General features: G+C 45.5%; 1 protein-coding gene across 4 annotated transcripts in view; it reads right to left on the bottom strand.

Annotated features, from left to right (window-relative positions):
• LOC138473324 (deleted in malignant brain tumors 1 protein-like) overlaps nucleotides 1-16,423 on the bottom strand; it is a 633,955-nt gene that overhangs the window by 18,383 nt on the left and 599,149 nt on the right. For all 4 annotated transcript variants that reach the window (XM_069611990.1, XM_069611993.1, XM_069611992.1 and 1 more), the window contains one exon: nucleotides 1,500-1,675. In XM_069611990.1, coding sequence (XP_069468091.1) covers nucleotides 1,500-1,675 — 176 coding nt within the window. The remainder of the gene's footprint in view (nucleotides 1-1,499; nucleotides 1,676-16,423) is intronic.

The following is a 16,423-nucleotide window of genomic DNA, read 5'->3' as shown; positions in this document are numbered from 1 at the left end:
TATCCTTTATGAGTAACCCTGAAGTAGCATAACAACATGCCAGACACAATGCTATTCCCATGAATTATCATCCTTGAGGCTGCACCTGATTAAAGTAACCTGACGAATACCTGCAGCCTGCCAGTGTATCCTTTATGAGTAACCCTGAAGTAGCATAACAGCATGCCAGACACAATGCTATTCCCATGAATTATTATCCTTCAGGCTGCACCTGATTAAAGTAACCTGAAGAATACCTGCGGCCTGCCAGTGTATGAGTAACCCTGAAGTAGCATAACAACATGCCCGACACAATGCTATTCCCATGAATTATCATCCTTGAGGCTGCACCTGATTAAAGTATGCTGAAGAATACCTGCGGCCTGCCAGTGTATCCTTTATGAGTAACCCTGAAGTAGTATAGCAACATGCCAGACACAATGCTATTCCCATGAATTATCATCCTTGAGGCTGCACCTGATTAAAGTACCCTGAAGAATACATGTGGCCTGCCAGTGTATCCTTTATGAGTAACCCTGAAGTAGCCTAGCAACATGCCAGACACAATGCTATTCCCATGAATTATCATCCTTGAGGCTGCACCTGATTAAAGTAACCTGACGAATACCTGCGGCCTGCCAGTGTATCCTTTATGAGTAACCCTGATGTAGCATAGCAACATGCCTGACACAATGCTATTCCCATGAATTATCATCCTTGAGGCTGCACCTGATTAAAGTAACCTGAAGAATACCTGCAGCCTGCCAGTGTATCCTTTATGAGTAACCCTGGAGTAGCATAACAACATGCCCGACACAATGCTATTCCCATGAATTATCATCCTTGAGGCTGCACCTGATTAAAGTAACCTGAAGAATACCTGCAGCCTGCCAGTGTATCCTTTATGAGTAACCCTGGAGTAGCATAACAACATGCCAGACACAATGCTATTCCCATGAATTATTATCCTTCAGGCTGCACTTTTAAATGAGACCGGATCCTGCTTAGCACATGTTGAGGCTTTGCAGTCATTTAAAGTAAGTAGTATACTTTCCTTGGACAGTAGTGTTGGAATTAGCAGCATCCGGGGTGCACACTGATATCGGTATATTATAAGGCTGTCTGAAGATGAGGCTGTTGTGCAGACCTGGCTTTCATGCAGAACCAATTCACTCGAGCTCCTGAAAGGTTGTGAAAAGCCCAGGAGGGTTCCCATAGCAGTACCAGGCTGTTTACAGTGACAGAATTATCCAACCTTTGGGAAAAGGAGAGAGCTGCAACTAAGAGAGCCACTGTTACTGGGAGAGACATACTTGCTGTATTTAAATATCATTAAAGCCCAAAAGTGATTTAGTACATGATCTCTGCACATTCCTGGCAGTAAGTCTAATGTAATTTGTATAAACTCCCAGATGTTAGACGGACGGGGCAGGACTCAACCCTGCCTGGGGCCCCGGGCCCTGCCACGCTACAATCTTCCTGGCATAGACCATTGGCCCCTGTCTCCAGGACAGTCTCACCTGTTTCACTGTTCCACAGCCGCTGTACGGAATGTCATATATGATGAGGTCTTCCCCGACCTTAGACAAACAGTTGGGGTTGTTCAAAGACAGCTCTCGGGGTGAGTAACCCAGAGTCCGGAAGTGGGCCGTGGTGATCACAACTTGCATGCTATCTGCAGAACACGTGAGGGACACTAGTGGGGAGAAAAACATGTTAGCATGACATCCAGACACCCAGAGCAGTGGACTTTTAATGTCTGTAAATAGAAAGGTGAAAAATACTCAGAGCAGTACACTTAACTGTCAGTAATTATGTACCCTCACATATGAGCACTGCCATTATCCTGCACCATTAAGGGAAGATACTGTCAACACTAAGAGGCCAGGGAACCAGAGGAGGGTAGGTGGATACTCCCACGAGTGGTAACTCCCTGCAACCTAGTGTTTTTAGAGAGTCAATAAACATAGGACAGAGTCAGTTGCGGGTCAATTTCCAATCACAGGTTGCAACTGTGAACTATTTAAAGGAAGTAGGCAATAGACAAGCACTGAAAAGACACTAGACCTGGCTTATCACAAGCACAGGTTTTGTGGGGAATTCAGATGGGTGTACTAGAGGAAAGTGCATTGATTTTTCATGGGGGAAGCATTTCTATGTTTCTATTTGGGGTTCAGGGTTTATGAATGCGTGATTGTATCTTTATGCTTTTCCTTTTTGGGGGAAGTGGTGCACCTGGTAGTCCACAGGATAAGGCATGACCCTGTTCCCCCAACCCCCCCCCGCCCCCAGTGTCTTCTCTCACCACCTCCCAACATGGCAGATACCCTAAATGAACATCTTTCTGACAATGCCGATGCCTCACCCTATTTCCTAGCTGTGTCCGGGAAGATATAAGAAGAGCCAGGGTATGACTGCATTATGTACATTAGCGTAACTTAAAAGTACACACAAAACATAACGCAGAATGTATTGGTTTCTATATCAATTCATAAATGGCAAAAGTCTTGCACAGGGATTACTTAATTATTTACCTAAGCATTGCCCATTGAATGGGATATGCCATTGTCTGCATGCATTTGGGAGAAGGTCTCGCCGCTAGGTTCATGAGCCCGGTCTGAGGATCTGTGCTAAATCCGCATTAGGAAAGTGAGATATGGCGCAAATGAAAATGAGCGCATTACAGCCTATCAGAGGCCTTGCAAGAATCACCAGGACAATTTGTCTAACTATTAAGACTCCTTTTTTCTCTCAATCTCCATTTAGTGAAGTGAGACCCTGTACCATAAGATGAAAAAATGTCTCTTGTGGTTTTTGTTCAGTATTGAATTGTAAGACTACCACAAAGTAGTATTTAATGACAAATGTGTAGAGGAGGAGCTGTATACCTCTGCAGGAGATCCCACCCCCCCTACATCCCATATATTGGAGCCATGAGACTGTGCCGTGTTTGACACCAGCCATTGTGCCAATACCGCAGCAGGTGTTTGGAAGAAGATACCAATTAAGAGAACCTCATCGAATGTATCCCTGAAGTTATGATAACCTGTAGGAGGAACCCCCTGGAGGAATATGAGCAGGAGTAAAGAAGAAGAGCTAGTGACATCATAAGAAAGTGTGCACGACGTCTCGAGGCACTGGATGAAGGTGATGTACGGATCCTAGAGGGGTAATGGTGTAGTAAGGATCAAGTGAACTCTCAAGTATAAAAACAAAGAAGATTACACATACACAAAGTGCTGCAGAGAGCAACCGTTCAATAAATGCACAGCTGCTGAAACGCAAGGTCGATTAAGTCATCTCAGAAGCCAGCTTTAAGTAGTGAATAGAATGCGGGCAAAGCCGCCATTGTGTAGAAACTGGACATTGGTATCAGGAATTTAGTAAGCCAGAATCCATGAAGCGGGAATGAAAAACTGTATTGCAGCAAGAATAATAGGCTCATGGAGCTGTGTGGTGAGGCTGCCTGGCCTGGAGACAAGATTCAAGAAGCAATGTTAGCTATCTATTCTGAAGTAGAACGAGTATGCAGAGGATGAACCTTCTCACATTAAGGTGCAAGAAAGAACAAAAAGGATGCCAAACTTAATTAATTTAGAGCATTTAAAAGAGTGAGTGCCCTTGCTGCAGTGCATTCTCAAAGACAAGGATACTCTGCAAGGCCAAGTACAAAGACAATTTCATGGTGGAAGGCATGGGTGATGGGAGATGCAGGGCTAATTGGGTGGTGAGGTAGTTTCATGTCCTATCTGCTAGCACCTGGGTCTGGGTTTATGTGCTGCTAAATGAAAGGAATGTTCCAGACATGGCAGAAGCGTACCAACCAATTGTATTAGTCCATATAAAGAAGGACCTTATAGTTTGAAGACCAATGAAAAATTGTCTATTTGAATGTTTGTGAAATGACATGTTTTTAGAGGTAGGCATAAATTGTCCACCTGATAACGGACAGCCAATAACGATCCTAGCTACTATAGAAATCTATACTTTGATGTCTCCCTTAACCAATCCCGACCCTTGATAGGTTATTCACTATTGCCATGTAGTATGACATCACTATGACACATTATTACTATAAGAATTTGATTTTTTGTGGAGATCATTGAGAGACTGACCGTACGTCCGTTGATGTTCATTGTAGCCTCCCTGTTTTAGATCATTGTTAATAAAACAGTATTTTGCCATCTTCCTGAGTTGGTTCCATTATTTGGACTCAGAATTACTCGGGTGTAATCCCATCCATTCTATATGCACGTTCCTAAAGGCCATAAGCTCAACTCAAATCCTACACATTTCTTTTTATTTAACAGAAAGTATATTTGGTCACACATTTATTATACATAAAACCTTTAAATCAAGCTCTAAAAAGTTGCAATTTCATTCCCCTCTCAATACAGATTTTATAGTAATAACTTTTTTAATTGGAAAATCAATTAAGGACTTGTCAAACCTTTTGGAACATTAACAATTTTCCCATTTTCCCATACGTCTCGCTGTTTGTACTGAGACTTGGAAGGCTGTTCTCTTAAACAGACAGCCACAAACAATTGACATCTTTCATCCCAGGATATATATTTGAGAATTTGTTAGAATCCTATTATTATACTTTTGTTTGTAGAATTTCTTCTGGCAGGAGTGTCTGTAGGAAGCCAGGCCACGTGGGAAACACATCAAACACTGCACATAATAAACAAGTCCCAAGTTATTGTTATCTTAGCACAGAAACTAAACAATGCTCCTACTTGAATTAGGAGCATATCTGCCCTAAGGTTCAAATTTCCTGCATAATGTTTTGTTCAAATAGCCCCAATTCTTTCAACTATTGATGCTAGGACTGGCTAGAATGCAACAATGCAAAAGTCAACTTTACACAGAAGAGGGTTTAAATGTTCTGGTCAATATGCATGCATCATTTAGACGGGGCTTTCGAGTGCTCCGTTGCTAGATCCATTTTAGGAGATGAGGTGTGACACATGGAAAGTATTGACAACAAGACCTACTTTGGAAGGTTGGAATGGTCATAATGGTAGCAGAATTTTTGGCAGTCTCCCATTCTCAGGGTGATACATACTCTCTCTTGGTAGTGTCCCAACAGTAGGGGGAATCTGGAGGCCGGCAAAGCAAGCCTACTGGGGCACTCACGCCATTGCCATCAGATAAATGCAGGGTACACCGATTTGGACTTCTCAGAGTCCTCCTCCCCGCAGAAGCTCCCGTCACGAAATGGATGAAGACAATGCATTAATTGACCTCTCTCTCTCCAGTCCTGCTCCCCAATCCTTTAGGAAGTCAGTAACAGTGTCCCTCGACCCTCATGAGGAGAGTCGAGAGTGAAATGATGAGAATGCCTATTACATATGATCAACGGGCCGTAGTCACCCTTGCGAGACCAGAATTCGTCTGACACTACTTCAGTCGTGCAAACCCCCCGCTTTTCCTCTCAAGCCCACTCACCATTTTGGACCTATAGAAGCTTGAAGAAACAGTAGGATAAAAAAGACTGGGCACTAGGGCCACTAGAAGGCCAGATGGAGTCTACCCAATGCACTTTTGGGGCCCTGGCACAGACACCTTTGGGCCCCCCTCCACCAAACTGAAGGAATTAAGGGATCAAGAATACTGGTCGAGCCCCCCACCGGTTGTGCTCACAACCTATAGGTTGATATGCTGTCTTGCAGCATAATAAGCACGTTTACTCCCTTTAAGTCCCCTTAACCTATTAATTCTAGCTCTAATCAGAATGATAAGCAAGTAGCATTTGAAGACCAACATTAGCAGTCCACCAAGGGCTTACTGTTCTAGTACATACAGCATACTTTTTACCAATAGCATCCAGGAAGGTATGCAGCCTGTAGAATTAATGCAGGACCATATGTAAAAGGTACATGTAACCCATAATAGACAGAGAACTCACATTAGCTGCCTCACAGAACGCATAAGTGCTCATGCATGGGTAGAGACCACCAATTGGAAGGAAGGAGAACGCTACACATACCGTAGCATGGATAGTGGAGGCAGATTAGAAGCTACCAGGAAGGTGTCTTTATCGAGACAGACTGAGATTAGAAGTGGGATATGGTTTTCAAATGGTGTTGCCATTAGATATCAAAGGAACAAATGCCTGTGGTGTGCGATATAAATATGCTCACTATTAACACAGTGAAACCATGAATAAGGCTTTTATGAAGATCATACCATGAGAAGGAAATCACTCAGAAGGGCTGACAATTTTGAAAGGTTTAGAGGCTGGAAATATTGAGAGGTTAGGCAATACAAGATTAAATGAGATGCCCAGGATCACACATTGGTTAAGGGGTGAAGGAGTTAAGCTGGGATTTGCACCAACTCTGCAATTTCTACATTTGAAGACTTTTTTTTCCAGCTCTTGCCATTCACTAAAACAATCTCATATATATAAAAAAAAAAAAACGACTTGGAAAGTACACAAATCACATTGCCAAACATGACCATTTTAAAACAAAATATTATAGAAGAGTGTTATGCAAAAAGGGAATGATTCTAGCTTAATTCTCTCTATCATCAAGGGAAGTATATAAGAACCAAAATACCAATCAATGTGATTTAATACATTTAATCTGGGTTTGTCTTTTGTATTTTAAAGCTTTAAATACTTCCAAAACAATGGCTTGTGACATTTTCCTTTATACACGTGCATAAAAACCTTTGACTTTTACCAAAAAGCAAACCGTTTTTTGTGTCAAACAAGCAGACTTTAAAAAATGCTTGCCTGAGGCCTGCAACATATGGTCCGCTCTCTTCTGTCTACCACCCCTTCCACCCAAATGCCCTACATAAGAAGAAAGATCAATGCATGGGTTAAATGATACCAGCAGCATGCAAGAAGGCAAACCTCACAGAAGTCAGCACAGTAATGTAAGAAATATTACATGATTTGACCAGGATCACTGTATCGTCGGTTGGCAAATGCAGGATACAAACATGGACGCTGCCGTTCCACAGTCTTGAATTTGGATACTTATTCACCTCTTGGACTAACAGTCTATGCCATCATTGAAGACGATTTCCTAGGTTTTACAACACCCCATCTGAACAAACCAATTTCTAGACCTTCACCATACGGATGACATGTCAGTTTTTACAGCAACCCCTATCTTGTGCAGGTACATTGCAGATTATAGCAGATGCTGTTCTGCAAAACCAAGTACATATGCAGGCAGGTTTATAAACTTCAGACATAGGAAAGTCTCAGCCAACCTGGTTGGAATGTGATATTCTAGTTTTGCATATGAACTCATATCTCTGCAATGGGTGCTTCACACACTGAGCTAACATCTGAACCACCGTGGCACGAAATGTATCAATATGCATTTCACTATTGCCTATTGCACATGATCAACATAATTCCTACAGGAAGGAAAGAATGCTACAGAGTTGTGCCTAAAGGAACACACAAACTATGTATACCACAGTGAACACAGAGAGCAATACATGATGAATTGATCAAGGCAGAATGCACTTGCCAAAACAGAGGCAATGGGTTTAGAGCCTCAGCAGCACCCAATAAAATATCCTGACGTGTTCTATTTAAGACAGGTGAACAATGGAATCTTACTTCGTCAGAGCAGCTAGCCTTGTGGGGCCCCCTCCAAGGTGGGCACCCTGGGCAAGTGCTCGTTTTGCCCTCCCATATAAACGTCTCTGTACCTAATAGCAGGGCTTATTGGTGGAATTTAACTGCACTGAAAGTGGCTGGAGCAAATGTGACAATCACCAGAAACCAGCTGAGAGAGCGAGACGCCAGGAGGAGAGAAGGAGGAAAACGTAAGGGAAGCAAGTGCTTGCAGCTGTCTTATGGGTTCCTGCCCATTTTAACCCAGGAACTCAAGACCCACATCTTCAAGGAATCTCTCCCCCTCAACACCTAGGCCATCACGTCGCCTCCTCAACACCAAGGCCTCCACTCGGGCGAGTGGAGTAAGCAAGCCACAGATTCATTCATCTGGTCCGTTCATTTTACATCCTGTAGAGTTTTGGCTTTAGAGGCCTACGCAGAGTTTTGCCCCCTGCCTGTGTTAAGCAAACCATTCCTTGTATATTAAAGGATACCCGGTGAAGATATATCCCACCTTGTGTGTTGGCCTAGGTAGTAGAAGTATTCTTATGGTATAAGCATGATGCAAGTTCAGACTTTAGTGACTGGAAATGCATTAAAGTGCTTACTGAGCAAGAGAGGTTCTCATAGGATTATTAGCTCTGTCCTGAGACAATCGAACAGGTTAATAATTTTTTCTAACACTATATTTCATACTCCGAGGGATGTCTAGCTGAGTTAGCAATTATGTAAGCATTCAGCGCATTGAAGGTAGCGAGTCGCTAAGCAGCTCAGCCAGTGTGCAACATATACATGTATTTTAGTTGCGATAATTGTGTGCAGGCATAGAAATGCCTAATATTTAGTGTGTGGGCGCAGAAGGCCCAAAGTTATTCTAAGCAGCTAGATGCTGGAATACCCAATGCAGATGGCAGAGCCGGCTGAGGAACCTTGCCAGACACAGGAAGAACTTGGAAAGGAGTCAGTCAGATAGCCAGGGAGACGCCGTATTCCAAGAGATGTGTTGCTCACGCGCTTGGAGAATATTGCTGATCTTATGATGCTCTGAGAGAGTCTGAATTCAGAGTTTGGGGTGTGAGGTGTCCGGCCGTCGTATGGATGACTTAACGATATTAGGAAAGAAGGGAACCTCCCTGATTGAGAGCTTACAGAACCTCTTGCACCCCTGGCTCTGGCGGAATGATGGGAGTAGAGAGAGAGAAAGGGGGTGCCATGCTTTGATTGTCAATGTCCTGATTGAGAGCTTACAGCAACCTCTTCCACCCCTGGCTCTGGCGGAATGATGGGAGCAGAGCGAGAGAAAGGGGGTGCCATGCTTTGATTGTCAATGTCCTGATTGAGAACTTACAGAACCTCTTCCAGCCCTGGCTCTGGAGGAACGCTGGGAGCACAGACAGAGAAAGGGGGTGCCATGCTTTGATTGTCAATGTCCTGATTGAGAGCTTACAGAACCTCTTCCAGCCCTGGCTCTGGCGGAATGATGGGAGCAGAGCGAGAGAAAGGGGGTGCCATGCTTTGATTGTCAATGTCCTGATTGAGAGCTTACAGCAACCTCTTCCACCCCTGGCTCTGGCGGAATGATGGGAGCAGAGCGAGAGAAAGGGGGTGCCATGCTTTGATTGTCAATGTCCTGATTGAGAGCTTACAGCAACCTCTTCCATCCCTGGCTCTGGCGGAATGATGGGAGCAGAGCGAGAGAAAGGGGGGGCCATGCTTTGATTGTCAATGTCCTGATTGAGAGCTTACAGCAACCTCTTCCATCCCTGGCTCTGGCGGAATGATGGGAGCAGAGCGAGAGAAAGGGGGTGCCATGCTTTGATTGTCAATGTCCTGATTGAGAGCTTACAGCAACCTCTTCCACCCCTGGCTCTGGCGGAATGATGGGAGCAGAGCGAGAGAAAGGGGGTGCCATGCTTTGATTGTCAATGTCCTGATTGAGAGCTTACAGCAACCTCTTCCATCCCTGGCTCTGGCGGAATGATGGGAGCAGAGCGAGAGAAAGGGGGTGCCATGCTTTGATTGTCAATGTCCTGATTGAGAGCTTACAGAACCTCTTCCAGCCCTGGCTCTGGCGGAATGATGGGAGCAGAGCGAGAGAAAGGGGGTGCCATGCTTTGATTGTCAATGTCCTGATTGAGAGCTTACAGAACCTCTTGCACCCCTGGCTCTGGCGGAATGATGGGAGTAGAGCAAGAGAAAGGGGGTGCCATGCTTTGATTGTCAATGTCCTGATTGAGAGCTTACAGCAACCTCTTCCACCCCTGGCTCTGGCGGAATGATGGGAGCACAGACAGAGAAAGGGGGTGACATGCTTTGATTGTGAATGTCATGTTTTGCATGTATTGTTTCCTGCTCATCTTGACTTGCATTCATTGAAATGTGATATTAGGACTTGTTTTCTTGTATGCATGTCCATTGTGATATTAGAGATGATAGAGTTTACAACCTTTAAGAAGCATTGTGAATCTTCCTACTAACACTTCAGATGTAGGTACTTGCAAACAGAGTATGCTGTTTCCTTTAAAGGTGTAGAGATTGGGGATGCTGTGTGTGTGGTGCTTCCGGTCATGCTCTAATGAACTGTGTCGCATCCATTCAGTGGATTCTGTGTTTGTGAGCTTTTGGTTTGTGAGCTTGTCCATAACGTGGTTATGTGTTTGTATAAACCCAGCGTGGTTTTCTTCCACTCCTGCGGATGCGGGGCTGGGGCAGTGCACATCAGTGAGTTGTTGAACCCTGCTTAGCCAATGAGTGGTTTGTTTTTTCTCTGCCTCTCTGCATTAGGTCACGTCAAACCTTTGGCTGGAAAATGGCTTCATATGTGAATATTTATGCAGGTTTTGTGGCTGTTCATCTTATTCAAAAAGCTGTAGTGAGAGAGAAAATCTGAGGCCCACTCATTTAAATATGTTGTGAAAACCAAATTGGCACGTCCCTCAGGTCTCTCTTCTCTCCTGGTCCAGGTTTACCATGCGTGTCTCCCAATCGCAACAGCGAGGACTCGAGTTTCCGCTGGGGTGGCAAGTATTATCTGTTGATATCAGGAACTGCCCCTGGCTGGCAGAGTACTTCAGCTGGAATAGGGGTACGGTGGCTGGCATGCGACAGCTGAAGGACGACCTTTGCAGATTGCACTGGAAGCAGTGAGAGACCACAGCAAAGGGAGTGGCCAGGGAAGGTTGGCGGAGGGCCTTGGAACGCTACAAGCTCTGAAGAGACAAAAGACCCTGTTTCTCCTGAGGAAAAGCGGCACCCTGGGGTGTTGCTGAGGGGGGATAACCCTACCTTACTTACTTAATGGGCAAATGGTAAACCGACAATAGCAATCAGATCATAATAGCATACATATACAAGGTGAGACAGAAGAAAGAAAAAGGATGTTCCTCGACCATAATAAATTGGTTGTATAAAATATTGAAAGGTACAGAAGAATTCCTTGATTCAATTAAACAATATCGTTAGGTTAAAAAATTCAAATTCCCCGTAACTTCATCATATTTACTACACTATAGCATTTGAAGTTTGGGGAACCCTCTGTTCATACTCTGGAATGGGGTGTCTATAGGTGAAAGCTTGAATCACATCAAATACACAGCTTATCGTCATCCATGACCTCTCGGCTGCATTCGACACCGTCGACCACTGCATCCTCCTCTCCCTCCTCGCTGACAGGATGGGATTCCATGGCACTGTCCTGAATTGGTTTCCCTCCCACCTCTCAGGCAGACACCAGGCCGTCCAGATGAACCCATTGAATTCTAACTGACTCCAGTTCTCCTCCGGAGTCCCCCAAGGCTCCATCTTCTCACCAATCCTTTTTAAACTTTTCATGGAGCCGTCAGGCATTCTCCTCAAAGATCCCAATACAGCCATCCACCAATACGCAGACAATACTCAGTTGTACATGAGAGTAAATAGCGCACAGGACCTCATTTGTCTCTGCGACTACATATCCACCATTCAGTCCAGGATGTCGACTGCCTACCTCAAACTACACCCATCCAAGAATGAATTCCTCCTCATCGATCTGCCCGCTAAAAAACAACTTGTCCAACAATGGCTCAATGACATGCGCCTACAAGGAATTCATCCACAACTCTCAGACTCAACAAAATTCTTAGACTTCACCGTAGACAACAATCTGTCCTTCCAGAAACATATAACCAAGAAGACCCAAACAGCTTGGCCCAGAATCTCTACCCTATGAAAAATTAAACCCTTCATCCCGCTGCAGGACTTCCAGACCATAGCGCAGGTTCTTGTGGTCTCACATATCAATGGGGGAAATGCTCTCCTGACAGGACTCACAGCTGCTCACTTGGCTCCCCTGAAAGCAGTCCACCACACTGCAGCACGTCTTATTACGGTAGCATGGACATTTTCGCAATTGACCCCCATCCTACGTGAACTACATTGGCTTCCACTCCAAGCCAGGATGCTGTTTAAGACTGCATGCATCATCTACAAAGCAGCAGTGTACAAATGGCTGCTTCCAATTTTTTTGCTGTCGGGAGGACCAGTTTCAATGTGGGAAGATGGTATAAAATGTGAGACAACAGTTGGACACTGGTCACCCCTCCCTTATAACCACATCACTGGTTGTGACTGACATTTTTCAATACTGTGTTTATATTTCGACACTGCATTTAACCATGCACTTTTTTCCATGTATCACAATGTATTCAATGTATTCTGTTTTTACTAAAACAACTTTGAAACAATAGTTTTATCAAATGAGGTTATATTACTGTGGGGTTAGTATAGCATGTGACTTGATTTTCCTTCGACACATACAGTATTTCAAAACTGTCAAACAATGAAAAATATTGAAAAACCTCCGTACCAGTGATGTGGTTATAAAAGAGGGGTAAACTGATGCTCCTCGAGCAGCGAATCGAACAACCAGCTTGAATCACAACTCATCCGCAAAGAGAGGACCCGCAAACAATCCTTCTCTTGTCATGCACCCACCCTCTGGAATGCGATCCTGGTGTCGGCTCGGAATGCCCCCACAATTCTCCAGTTTTGCAAATCTCTCAAAACATGTCTCTTAAAATAACACTTGACCAAATACTAATTCCAATGGACGCACATACTGATGCAAAGACCTTACAATAGTATGCTAAAAGATGCCAGCCCAAATGCCGGCTACCCACACTGATTACAGCACTCCGCTTCTTTCGAGCAAGGTCCTTGCTTTAAAGAATAAAATAGAAAAAATACAAAATATAGAATTTCAAGATTATGAACCTCCCTGACAAATACATTAAGATGGGAGTCACCCTTGTGCTGACCATGATAAGCCCCTATGAATAATTTTTGACATGGGGTCACTGGTGTAACACTGAGGGAACTTCCATTGAAATGATTGTGAGAGATTATAAAGTAGCGATAAGTTGGCTATGTAGAGAAACTCCATATCACCTTTGAATGTTTAGGTAGATTAGAATATCCATGGTAGTAAGGCAACCCCCCTTTCATAAGAGGATTTGGGAATCAAAAGCCAGCGACTCCTCTGCAATCCGTTTCAGGTAAAGATCCGTTCATATAGAGTTCCAAGAACGAATATCAGTCAATAGAAGATAAAGGAACGTCTCTGGGGCTGCCCGACTAAGGCCATGAGCAAACCTAAAGGGGGACACTTTCAAGTCAACCCCATCCGATGGTGAGATTATCTAGGATACTGCCAGAGCCAGACAGATGCTACATCTCCGAAGGCACAGTGAGCAGGGCACTTTATCCATGAGACTGTCAAGAAGTGAGCTGTACACTACACCCCTTGAAGTCAGCTGGGCACTATATCCCTGAGACTGTCAAGTGGTGAGCTGGGCACTACACCCCTGGAAGCGGGCTGGGCACTACACCCCTGGAAGTGGGCGGAGCACTATATCTCTGAGACTGTCAAGTGGTGAACAGGACACTACAGCCCTGAAAGTGAGCAGAGCACTTTATCCGTGAGACTGTCAAGACTGTCAAGAAGTGAGCTGTGCACTACACCCCTGGAAGTGGGCTGGGCACTACACCCCTGGAAGTGAACAAAGCACTATATCCCTGAGACTGTCAAGTGGTGAACGGGGCACTACACCCCTGGAAGTGAGCAGGGCACTTTATCCATGAGACTCAAGAAATGAGCTGTGCACTACACCCCTGGAAGTGGGCATGGCACTATATCCCTGAGACTGTCAAGAGGTGAACTGGGAACTAAACCCCCTGGAGGTGAGCAGGGCACTACATCCCTGTGACTGTCAAGGAGTGAGCTGGTCAGTACACCCCTGGAAGTGAGCAGGGCCGTATATCCCTGAGACTGTCAAGAAGTGAGCTGGGCATCACACCCCTGGAAGTGAGCAGAGCACTAACTACATCCCTGTGGCTGTCAAGAAGTGAGCTGGGCAGCACACCCCTGGAAGTGAGCAGGGCAGTATATTCCTGAGACTGTCAAGAAGTCAGCTGGGCACTACACCCCTGGAAGTGAGCTGGGCCCTACACCCCTGGAAGTGAGCAGGGCACTACATCCCTGTGACTGTCAACAAGTGAGCTGGACAATACACCCCTGGAAGTGTGCAGGACAGTGTATCCCTGTGACTGTCAAGAAGTGAGCTGGACAGTACACCCCTGGAAGTGAGAAGGGCAGTATATCCCTGTGACTGTCAAGAAGTGAGCTGGCCAGTACACCCCTGTGACTGTCAAGAAGTGAGCTGGCCACCACACCTCTGAAAGTGAGCTGGTCACTATCTCCCCTGGAAGTGAGCAGGGCACTACATCCCTGTGACTGTCAACAAGTGAGCTGGACAATACACCCCTGGAAGTGTGCAGGACAGTGTATCCCTGTGACTGTCAAGAAGTGAGCTGGACAGTACACCCCTGGAAGTGAGCAGGGCAGTATATCCCTGAGACTGTCAAGAAGTGAGCTGGACAGTACACCCCTGGAAGTAACTTTGACACTACACCCTTGGAAGTGAGAGGGGCACTACACCCCTAAAGTGAGCAGGACATTACATCCTGGTGACTTTCAAGAAAGAAGTGAGCTGGCCACTACACCCCTGGAAGTGAGCAGGGCACTCTATCCCTGAGACGGTCAAGAAGTGAACTGGGAACTACACCCCTGGCAGTGAGCTGTGCACTATATCCCTGAGTCTATCAAGACGTGAGCTGGGCACTACACCCCTGTGACTGTCAAGAAGTGAGCTGGGCACTACACCCCTAGAAGTGAGCAGGGCATTACATCCCGGTGACTTTCAAGAAGTGAGCTGGGCACTACACCCCTGGCAGTGAGCAAGGCACTATATCCATGAAACTGTCAAGATGTGAGCTGGGAACTACAGCCCTGGAAGTGACTTTGACACTACACCCTTGGAAGTGAGAGGGGCACTACACCCCTGGCAGTGAGAGGGGCACTACACCTCTTGAAGTGAGCTGGCCACTATATCTCCGAGACTGTCAAGACATGAGCTGGGCACTACACCCCTGGCAGTGACAGGGGCCCTACACCTCTTGAGGTGAGCTGGCCACTATATCTCTGAGACTGTTGTGAAGAATCCTACGGATCCCTGACTGAAACCCTGCCTAATGTCTCCTCCCAGGTGGCCCGGGAAAGGCAGACACGTACTGATCCTGACCTTGGGGGTGGTGTACTGCGGGAGGATCACCTGGCAGGAGACAGGGCCAGGGTGGTGAGGAGGTCCCGCGGGATGAGACACGGCATGTGTCCCTCGAAAGGGAACCTCTTTCTAAATTGCCAGAACAGGTAATGGCTTATTGCCATTATAATGCATCTGAACATACAATCTGTGGTTCTGGGCATAAATACCATGAAACCTGACCAAACATTAATGGCAGGTGCCTCAGGATAAACACCCTCCTTACTCCCAAAAGTATAAGGTTAAAGGATCTAGCAAGATTGCCTTACGTCAGACGGTCTTCCTCTGTAACTACAAATTCTAATGATTTATGCTTGAATAACTGAAAGGTAACCAAATCTACCCTTAAAAATCAGAAGTTATTTAAAAGAACACAGTTTTGTTGTTGGGGACTACGAGTAACATAATCCCATAAGTACTGGGATGAGGAAGAGGGCTGAAGAGATATGTTGTAGCAGTAGTCAGGCAATTAAGCCTATCAGACCACAACTGAAGGAACATGGTAGGCATAAAGGCCCCCTCAGGTGCAGGCAATCAGAAGAAGTAGGAACTATAACTTGAGTGTGTGCTGTAGTAACAGAAGTAGAGAGAAGAAGACACAGAGCTGGCAAACCAAGCAGAAGTGGGAGAACCAGAGGGACGCCCGAACATGGATAGAGCAGATGTCACCTGCTTGTTCTGAGACGGTCCTGTTCCCCCAAACTCTGAAGTTGCAGAAGGCATACAGGGAGGCTGTCTTTCACCATGTGAGTCTGATTGTCGTGGTTGCCATCCCGAGAACGTGTCTGAGACCAAGGCGAGGAGTTGTTTTCAAGCTGTGGGTCTCAGGAGCGTGAGGGGCTCCTTAAACATGTGGCCGGCTGGAGACACCTTCAGCGAGGAAGGGCGTGGGTCCCTGTGAAGCCAGAAGCAGTAGAAGTTGTGGCAGAAGTCGTGGACGTTGTGCAACCTGCAAAACAAGGACTACAGAACCCGGTGAGTGAAACCTTGCATTCTGATTCCTTGTGCAAGCACTGATGGCGACAGTATACAGTTTCCTTTTCACTCGTGTATAGACAGAAGCAAGCTGAAGTTGTTTGTTAAAGATATGATAAGGGAACAATGGAAAAGTAGCACTTGCGTGTATTGGGTAATTCCTTTTTACTTGCATGAAGAGCAAACACTGCTAAAGATCATTGTTACACCCTTAAAGATCGTTAACCTTATGAAGAAG

This window comes from Ambystoma mexicanum, chromosome 8, assembly GCF_040938575.1.
Source record: "Ambystoma mexicanum isolate Mex_15411 chromosome 8, UKY_AmexF1_1, whole genome shotgun sequence".
NCBI lineage: Eukaryota > Metazoa > Chordata > Amphibia > Caudata > Ambystomatidae > Ambystoma > Ambystoma mexicanum.
The sequence above is the reverse complement of the archived record's forward strand: the minus strand, read 5'-3'. Positions and strand labels throughout refer to the sequence as shown.